The sequence below is a fragment of the Pelophylax lessonae genome, assembly GCF_965119305.1.
Source record: "Pelophylax lessonae genome assembly, chromosome: 4".
NCBI classification, from domain to species: Eukaryota; Metazoa; Chordata; class Amphibia; order Anura; family Ranidae; genus Pelophylax; species Pelophylax lessonae.
Window position 1 is genome coordinate 78,279,325 of NC_138771.1, and position 10,769 is coordinate 78,290,093.

General features: G+C 40.2%; 1 protein-coding gene across 1 annotated transcript in view; it reads right to left on the reverse strand.

Annotated features, from left to right (window-relative positions):
- The window catches only part of LOC309553129 (transient receptor potential cation channel subfamily M member 7-like), a 250,318-nt gene that overhangs the window by 226,857 nt on the left and 12,692 nt on the right, over window positions 1-10,769 (reverse strand). Inside the window, exons 2-3 of the mRNA XM_082254029.1 lie at window positions 5,668-5,747; window positions 623-661 (exon numbers count right to left, since the gene is read on the reverse strand). Of these exons, the coding sequence (XP_082110155.1) occupies window positions 623-661; window positions 5,668-5,747 (119 nt within the window). The remainder of the gene's footprint in view (window positions 1-622; window positions 662-5,667; window positions 5,748-10,769) is intronic.

Sequence of the window (10,769 nt, forward strand, 5' to 3'; positions counted from 1 at the left end):
AGGGGCCCATGTCCACCCTAAAAGACCATCCCATGGTACCGGGTGGGCACCACTCCAGGCAGATCACCTCTCCATCGGAATGGGGGTGCTGCGGGTCAGGAGGCACGCTTCAACTCAGGCCTGGACAAGGTCACATGGGTCCTCGCGAGACGTTTAACTCGCAGGCCAGCCCCCGTCCAGTGGGGCTATGTCACAGGCGACCTAGTGCGGAGCTGAAGTCTACACATGTTCGCTGACCGGACTGGGGAGAATGTAAGGATCTAGAATATTCAGTCCATCGCCCAGTCCTGCAGTTGAATGTAGTTCTCACAGCAACAGAAAATAAGAAAAGAGAAAAAAATCAGTTTAAAAAAAAAAAAAAAAATGCTAGGACCAGAGATCCCAGCAAGGAACTAGGTCCTTACCCATGACTAGGCAGAAAAAACTGAATGCATATAGCAGGAAGGGGGAATATACACCCTGGGACTGCCCCATAGGCGTGGTAACGTTTTTTTCCTGTCTAGTGTCCTACTTCTGTAGGGAGCAGCATAACCCAATTGTAAAGAAGATTCTGGAGCCGTCTCTATCACTGAACGAAAGAGAAACACAGATTAGTAATTCTTTAAAACACAGGAATACACACCTTACAAGTTGCTGGCATATCTGGCATCCTGGAAGGCATCTGTAAAAAATAATAATATAAGTACTGCAATAGATGCTCCTGTTATTGGTTTGAAGATTACAATGCAAAATATAATAAATGGATACCATTTTTGTTTTTCAGATGTGCACAAAATATGGTTACAGTGACCTGTATCATACAAAAATTAATTCTTGCTTCTGACCAGTGATTTGGAAATTAAAGCAGACATTGCATAAATTTGATAGTCCCCCACCCATACGCTGTAATCAACATAAAAAACACACATGCACAAACAAAAATATTGGAGGATTTTTTTTCCCCCTTTGTTTTCCTTCCTCCCTCTATTTTTTTTTTGGTTATGTTTAAGAGAGTGTTTTTTTTTAATATATAGTTCTCGGGGCGAATAACAAATAAGCAGACCTAGTATTTTAATTATTAATTTTTAATAGTGGAGTAACAAAAAGGTCAAGCTAAACAATTACACATTTGCTTTATGTTGATGCCTGTGGGTGCAATCATGGTAAGTGATAGCTGTCAATATGAACTATCTTGCCATTAAACAGTGCAATCCAATTAAACTTGCAATAAAAACAGTGCATAGAGAAATCTTTGTTAGGCTCCATTAACACTTGGGCGACTTAGGATCCGACTTGTGAGAGCGAACGTCCCAGGACATGTGAAATACAATACATCTCTATAAGAGTCAGTCTAATTGACACTACTGAAGTCGCTGCACTACTTTTATCAGACTTTGTCACAACTTCAACGCCAAAGACTGTAGTCTTATAAAAGTCATATCAAAGTTGGACTCCAAAGTTGCCAAATTGGCTAGTGTGAACCGATACTGAAACATATATCTGTCAGTTCATAAAAAAGTTAATTTAGGTGAATACATTTTGCTTCCTAACACCTTGGTAAGCAATACTACAAAATTGCCCTGGTTGTTTTTTGGTAGCAATTTGTACTATGGTTACTACCGATCTTACTATAATTATCCAACTTTACCATCTCACTGAATTTGATCATAGGGACAGAAACGTATAAACTGATTTTGGAGGGGGGGGGGGGAATAGGTGGTAGAAAGAAAGCTAATCTTGAACTATGAGGGGAAGAAAAGGCAGTCCTTACTTACACAGTAAAAATGCTGAGCTACACAAGCATTAGCAATTAATTAGCATTTTTGCAGTACATGAAGAAAAAGATTTTAGTAGCATTTAGAAGCAGTTAGGAACATTGAGTTTTTGTTTTTTGTTTTTTTTTTTTTGCAGGAAAAACGCTCCAATTCTACAAAAACAATTTTTTTTCTGCTCTAGAATCTGAAGCTCAAAAAATGCTAATAGCCCAAAGTAGTGTGCATGGACACATAGGATAACACTATTTAGCTTCTAGGAGCAGAAAAAGAAATGCTAACAGGCTCTAGGAGCCTTATGCTGTAAAGGCAGTGAAGGAGGAGAACATATGCCATGACTGCGATGCTTTGCATCACAATGTGGGCAAAAATGATCCACACTGTCATGATGAGCGGACAACACCACCCACTAAATGCGACACATTCAACTGAATGGGGTGCCCTACAACAGCGTGCAAAGCTTGTGATTGGGGTGTGCTATTTCATGGTTCAATGGGTTACAACACTCCCTCACAGCCAATCAAATGCTCACTGAAGAGTGACAACGTGGATAGCTCTTCAGAGAGCAAAGCTAGTGTAACCTAGGCACAACAGCAGTTGAATGTGGGCTTAGGAAATAGGTGGAGTACAAAGCAGGCAGATTAGCATCAGTTTATGGACAAGGTGAGCATAATCAAGGCAGAGATATTGATCACGACAGGGGATGAAGAAGCAGAGTAGTAGAAGAAGTAAAGAGAAAAAGTAGAATGAAAGCAGACTAAAAAACAGAGGAAGTAAAAGGTTTTTAGTTTATTTATTTTTTTACTTTTTCTTAATGACATTCATTCAACTCAATGCACGACACCTATGTTGCTGCACTTTATAAAATGCTGTGATAAACTATGATCTGCAATGATTTTATTGCAATGCACACCAATGTTGCCCACACGCGACACTGTGGATTGCGATAAAATGAATGCCTGCATAATTTAAACAAAAAGCAACACAACACACACACACAGCACTTTGTACTGGGAATTAGCACAACGCATTGATTTGAAGTCAGCCACTAATTTTTCGTACCTTCAATTTTCACTGTTTCACAAAAGGCACAATTTCAAATTTACAAATATTCAATACTAATTTAATAGTTTTGTATATGCGAATAATGATTTTAGCGTGTCAAAAGAAATATTGTTTGATACACATTTGCACAACTATTGTAGAATGTATAAAATCAGCAGCACCATGTTTTTTTTCTCTATAGGTTCTGTGCTCCCAGAAAATCTATGATCTTTTACAAACTGAAAGCTGTAGGTGAAACATTACAAAGTGAAGGATTGCCAAAATGGTCTGACTACCTGAGGGGGAAAAGGATGAGCAGGGCCTGGCAGTGAAACGATACAGGGGAAGGACTAAATCTCACATATGAGGTCAACAGCTGCAGTTTCAAGTCCTAAGCCTTCCCAGGAAACTATGGCAAAATCCCCAGCAAAAACAGAAACTATTAAATCTTTTTCATAATGTGTGTACGGGGCTTTACTCCCCTACATGTAAAAAGTACCAATTAGCCAGTAAATTAAATCATTCAGGAAAATTGAGATATCGGTTATTGTAGACTAAAACCTATATAAAATACAAATCAACAATTTAATTCCTCCATTTGTTGTGAAGTTTCAGAAACCCTGAATTTCACTTCTGTATGCTCTGCAGGAGCAGCAATATAATTTGATGAACTTGCCATAGAACAGGGTTGGACAAATCCCAGGTGCCAGATCGCCATGAAGACTAGAAATTGTGTCCTGGCGCCTGGGCTTTTGTCAGCCCATTTACTGTTGGCACCAAGCGTGCAGTGGCGTGGGGAGGGGCGCAGAATTTACTTTCTCTTTTACCACACTTTTTCCCTTACAAGCCATTTACCATGCTCCACCTGTTGTGTGATCTTTTTCTGTGATCTTTCACTATGCCACTTGCATAAACACGAGGTAAATGGTTTATATGCTTTTTATGTATTATCTGCTTTTCAATAAACCGTTATTAAACAAATGCATAAAGTCCTTTTACAAGAGTCAAGAATTTATTTTCTGCCAAACTCTAGTAGAGAGATAGAAAAACTTATATTGTGCATGAGGCCTTTCTGTGAAAAAAACACCATTTATAGGCTGCTACCTTAAAAGAGTTGTAAAGTCTCAAGATTTTTCACCTTAATGCATTCTATGCATTAAGGTGAAAAACCTTCTTGGTTGCAGCTGCCCCCCAGACCCCCCCCCCCCCCGTTTTTCTTACCTGCACCCTAACGTGCCAACGACGAGTACGAGCCCAGCAGCTCCAGCCACTGTCTTCAGTCCTCATTGGATAGATTGATAGCAGAAGGAGCCATTGGCTCCCGCTGTGGTTAATCATATCCAGTGACACCAGAGTGGGGAGCAGGGCTGAGCCCTGCTGTCTGTGTCATTGGACGCAACAGCAGGACTCAGGAGCGCAGCCGCACGGGTGCCCTTATGGAAAACAGCTCTCCGTGGGGGCACCCGATGAAGGAGGAAGAGCCATAAACGGCACCCTAGAAGAGGAGGATCGGGGCTGCTCTGTGCAAAACCCTTGCACAGAGCAGATAAGTATAACATGTTTGGTATTTAAAAAATAAAACAGAAAAAAAAACACAAACCTTTACAATCGCTTTAAGGTGACTGGACACGGGGTGTACCCCTATAATAGCACTGCGCTCTATGAGATCTAAGTTTTTTGGGCAAACAATGCAGGAGTAAATCAGGAAAAAAAGGGAGGATAGCATTTGTAATGTACTGTACTCCAAGATATGGAGTTTGCAGGTCAAAATTATTATTTTTTTTTTTTTTGGGGGGATCCAGTGATGCAGAGCTAGCTTTATTGCTTTGAGCTCCAGAATGTTGATGGGGAACTGTGAGACTAAAAACACTCCTTCCCAGCCTATGAGGCTGGCATCTATGGTCATCACCTTCCATATGGTCATCACCTTCCATGAGTATGGAAGGACTCCACCACTTCCTAGGTTTGGATTAAAATCCACAAAGTTAAAGAGTTCCTTTCTTGACTGGAAAAAAAGAATAAAATCAATGGAGGCAATGTGTTCTTCCAGGCCAACAGAATGTTGTGTTGCAGAGGCCCTGACCAAAAGTGAGAGTCTTAAATTAGGCTCTAGAATAAGTATCTAGAATTACGCCTAAATATTCTAGTTGAGTGGGAAGCTGGAGAGCAGACTTCTGAAGGTTTATCATCCAGCTAAAACCCTGAAGAACCTGAATAGCCATTTTGACATTTTTAGATAACTTTGATGGAGAGGGGTCTTTCAGAAAAAAGGTCTTATAGGCAAACTTAGGAGGGCAAGTTGGGCTGCAAGCACCTTTGTAATTACTCTGGGGCCCAAGTATAGACTGACTGGCAGTGCAACAAATTTAAAGCGGGTTTGTTTTCTACTGTGAAGGGAAGAAAATGCTTATATGGGGTGTAAATAGGAAAAAGCAGGTAGACATCTTGAATGTCCACTGGTGCTGGATATCCCCTTTGTCTCAGAGAGTAGCGATGGGCTCTGGTGTATTTGGATTGAGCCCGCCAGGAAGCCGTCACTGCACACCACCAATGAGGGGGGTTGGGGGAGGATAGTGCCAATGTTGTAAAAAGTAAAGCATGCCGGGGTGTGAACTGACACCATAGGAAACCAGGCTTTTTGCCTTGTCTTGCATTTAGACCGTGCCAGGCAAGGCTGTGCAGCACAGACTCACTCCACCTAGTGTGAATGAGTACTTATTGTGAATTTCAGCTGGCTCGTAACATAAGATAACATAGCGAAAAAAACTGAAAAACATTGTCATTACAACAAAAAAACACTTCTATTACCAATGGACACAAACCACTCCCATCCCTCAAATGTGAATACATAATTAACAATGCTAGAATTTACCTGTGTGGGTCCTTTGAACTTGGAATTATATAGATACATTCTCTTTTCTTGAAGGTATTTTCTATCCAAGATTTCTGGGACTAAAAGGAAAAAGAGGAAAACACAATCAGGACATTTTTAAACTACTTACTGTATTGATAATACATAAACCAAATATGCAGTCTATTAAAGCTAATTTAAATAACAAATCATTTCTGTATATACTCGAGTGTATGCCGACCCCAATATAAGCCGAGGCACCTAACTTTACCACAAAAAATACTGGGAAAACTTATTGACTCGAGTATAAGCCTAGGGTGGGAAATGCAGCATCTACTGGACCCAACTGGACCACCACGAGACCCAAAACATGGACTGCGGGCATGGTGCAGGGGCTGCGGACATGGTACAGGAGATGCAGGGCTGTGGTTATGGCACAGGAGATGGTACAGGAATGGCACAGCAGATGGTACAGGCATGTCACAGATGGTACAAGCATGGCACAGGAGATGCAGTGCTGCGGGCATGGTACAGGGGAATCTCCTGTACCATGCCTGCAGCACTGCATCTCCTGAGGAGATGCAGGGGCTGCGGAGGAGTCTCACCTACCTTTCATTTAAAAATGGCGCCGCCCAGCACCAACACGTCACCACGCATGCGCTGTCTGCCCGGGAATAGCCGAACGTGTACGGGCTTTCCCAAGCAGCCGCGGCGCATACGAACTTACTGGAGAACAGGTAAGTGAGACTGACTCGAGGGGGCTTTTTCAGCATAAAAAAAGTGCCAAAAAAGTCAGCTTATACTCGAGTATATACGGCACATGTAAATCATCCTCGACATATCCACAGCAAACAATTTAATCTTTAGTATTGGAATAATAATGGAATACTGGTTTAATAGTGGATCCTCCTGCACACATATAAGCTCTTGGGGATATAGCTACCAACAGCCTTAAATATGTCATAAAGGATCTGACAGCAGGTATCTGGTCATTGACCACGTTCACAGCTGGACTAAAATCCTGGAGAAAAAAAGGTGCTCCTACCAGTGTTGCTCACATGATCAAAAGCCTAAACGTCTCTGCCGATGGGGAGGATTAGAAATTTGATTAGTCACATAATCTCAGCTGTAAGGGACGATAAACCAAGTCAAAGGCTTTTGATTTACGTGACCAAATTTAGCATGGATCTAAAATGAATTGTATTTTCCCTGCAAGTACTCCAACACAGCTTTAAATGAACATTCATGTGTGGTTCTGTTTAAAGAACAACTAGTTATATAGAGTTTTTTTTTTTTTAGTAATCTCTAGGTTTAAAGAAATGGTATTTCACTTTAGGTAAAATTATGAAAAAAAATTAAAAGATAAGCATTTGTAATTCTTATTTTGACACATTGGAGCCAAACTTAAAATCCCAGAATGAAAATCACACACCAAGTGTGCTGTGTATGGCATTATGAAAATTATACAGGACAACCGCATTTTACATTACAGGGGCAAAACTAAGCGTGCCGAGAAAAAATACAGCACTACAAGTCTACATTACATGCACACCTAACATTAAAAGCATAACTTCCCCAGTGACACACAGCAGTTAAGGGAAAGATATATATTTACAAAGTATATAACTCAGCAGTTCGGGCTAGTTCATACCAGATGCAATCCAGTGCCTTTTTTATTTTGCATCAAAAAATCATGGACCGTGTTTAACATGGATTCTAGGGCTGCCACTAATGATTATTTTCAGAATTGATTAATTGGCCAATATTGTTTCGATTAATTGAATACCCTTAAAAAAGTGTGGTGTAGGCAATTTATTCTTGAATATCTCTATGCAGTGGTTAATATAAATAACCGACTATATGGTTAGGGAGCAAAATCTCTAATCCACTCTGAGAATAACAGACAGAAGAGATATATACTATTACAGGTTGAAACTGGTAAATATCAGACTCCGAGATCAAATTTTTTATTTAAAAAAAACAAAAAACTGAAAGACTGTTTTGCAGATTTTCAGACAGAACTGTAATATATTATGTATGACAGACTCCCTTGTCATAGGCAGGTGGCTTGATAAAAGCTATCTGTGCCTGCTGTCACTTATGCTGGCCATACAAAAACAATGTCTTCCTTCAAAAAAATAATAATTTAGGGAACGTTCAATTTGAAAATTCAAAGGAGCAGAATAGAAAACTTCTTAGTCAAAGTTATTTTCAGGCAGTGTATGTGGCTTTTCATTCAGAAACGACATTAATATTAAAACTGAATGTTAAAAGAAAGTCAAATTTTTAACCACATGCCGACAGACCGTCGCACGACTATTTACTGCAGCGGTCAGCCGCTCCTGGGCAAACCGACGTAGGGCTACGTCGCTCGCCCAGGTGCCTGTAGGGGGCAAGCATGCGCCCCCGCTCGTTCACAGTGATCCCCGCACATGTGACCGGCGGCACCGATGTCCGCCAGCCACTCGCGATCTCCCGCTGGAGAGGGAGAAAGGCAGACAGCTGATGTAAACACAGCCATCTGTCATTCTCCCTGCTGTAACTGCAGAGACTGTACGATCCTGCTATGTAGGATTGTAGGTCTCTGTGGTTACATCACAAGCCGCGGCCCCCCACAGTTAGAATCACGCCCCTAGGGATACATTTAACCAACTGATCACCAATAAAGTGAACCCCTTCCCTGCCAGCGTCATTTTTACAGTAACAGTGCATATTTATAGCACTGATTAATGTAGTAATGTCACTGGTACTCCCAAAAGTGTCAAAAATGTCAGTCAGGGGTCCGATCTGTCCGCCGCAATGTCGCAGTCCATCAAAAAAAGAAAAAAAATTGCAGATCGCCGCCATTACTAGTTAAAAAAAAAAAAAAACACACACAATGACATAAATCTTTCCCGTAGTTAGTAAACGCAATAACTTTTGTGCAAACCAATCCAAAAACACTTATTGCGATTTTTATTACCAAAAATATGTAGCAAAAAACAAATTGGCCTAAAATGTTAAAAAAATTTTGATTTTTACTTTTTTTTTTGAGAATTTCATATAAAAAAAAAAGTGAAAAATTGTTATTTTTTTCAAAATTGTCGCTTTTTTTGTTTATAGCGCAAAGAAAAGAAAAATAGAAAAAAAAATCGCACAGGTGATCAAATACCACCAAAAGAAAGCTATTTGTGGGAAAAAAAGGACGTCAATATTATTTGGGTACAGCGTCGCACGACCGCGCAATTGTCCGTTACGCAGTGCCGAATCGCAAAATAGGGCCTGGTCTTTAAGGAGCCAAATCCTCCGGGGCTTAAGTGGTTAAACAACATTCTTTCATTCAGCGAATGTACAAAGATTTTTCGTATGAATATTCTCGCCCGAAAATTGAAACGTATATTGCCAGCATAAGGCTCGGTTCACACCTGTGCAGTTTGATTTTGATCTGTTTCTGCAGTGCTTTTTGCTGTGCGTTTTGCGATTTTGCTGCGATTTGTGTTTTGCATTCTGTATGCTTTTTTTTGGCCAATTTGTTGTTGGGCAGATTAAAAAACACAAATCACGGCAAAAACGCACTACATGCTTTTCTGCAGCTTCTCCATTGAAGTCTATTGAACCAAAAAAAAGCACCGCTTTGCATTGAAAAAAATCCCTAACCCTTTCCCAATGCGCAGCGGCTGAAAAAAAGCGTAGATGTGAATATGTCCCATAGGAAACCATGTTAAATGAACTGTAGTGCGTTCCTGCAAAAAGCACCAAAAAACGCATAGGTGTGAACCAGGCCTAAGATGATTAGTAGCAGCAGCATGTTTTTTTTTTTTGCATCATCTGTCATAATGGGGTTAAAAAAACTAAAATTAACCCTTTATTGTACAAAAAGAGCAGATAATCTCTACCCTAAGGGGTTCATTTACACCGTGAAACGGTGAAAGTAATAATATATAATAAATACACCCAGAAGTAGGATATATGGGCATTTTAACTAGGAGTCAGACATGAAGCTATATGAAGGGTGGAAGGGAGATCGAAATCTTTTATATTAAAGTAATATTAAAAGCTGAGACTTTTTTTTCCATCATGGATATGAACATTTTATACATAATGCACAATACTAGTAAAAGTTTACTTTAAAATGAAATTTTAATGCCTTCCATTACCTCCAGTCTATCAGTCTCCACCTTCTCTGGGTTCAGATGCTGATCTTCCCTGCACAGAGGCTTTACATTTTTTTTTTTTTTTAAACAAAAAATATATTTTACATACCTGCTCTGTGTAATGGTTTTGCACAGAGCAGCCCCAATTCTTCTCTACTGGGGTCCCCCACCTACACTTGTGGCTCCTTCTGCCTTCAGAGTGTCCCAATAGCACACTGCCAAGTATAGTATAGAGTGCCCCTATAGCAAGGTTAAAAAAAAAATTCTGCCTTTAGAGCCACACACTTCCTGCCCAGGACTACACGTCCCATGAAGCATTGCTTCTCACATTCACATGTTCTCAGGCACTTACTGACATGAATGGATGGTGTACTGAGCTGTATGTGTGCTGCACTGTGTCTTCTGACATGTATGGACGGTATACTAAGCTGTATATGTGCTGCACTGTATTTCCTGATATGTAAACAAATAATGAATTCTGTATGCAGGACAACTAAGCTGTTATGAAAATAGTTGACAACTATTTTCATAATCGATTAGTAGTCGATTAATCCATTGGTTCTTTCAGCCCTAATGGATTCCAATGGCCCTTGTCCACACCAGTGCAGTCAATATAAGTAGGACATGCTGCATTGTATCTGTATGGAACACAACTGAAATGTAGCAAAAACGCATAAAAAATGCAACAGAATGCTTCAAAAATGCACTGGAAGGCATAAAAAATGTGCATGTGGAAACACATTCGGAATGCAGAAATTGTGGCGTGAACCGGCTCTAAGTGTCACTAAACACACATCATAAAAAACTATAAAAACATGGTGTATTACATGTTGTTCATACACTCTCAGTCACTACGAGATTCCTTTTCTGTATTCTGCAAAAAAACCTGGTTGATCCTGCTGCACTCTAGCTACACTTTCTGTTCATGTCCCCTGGGGATTTTGAAGCTGTGGTGGCAACTCTACACATGCTCAGTTTTCAGTGAGTTTC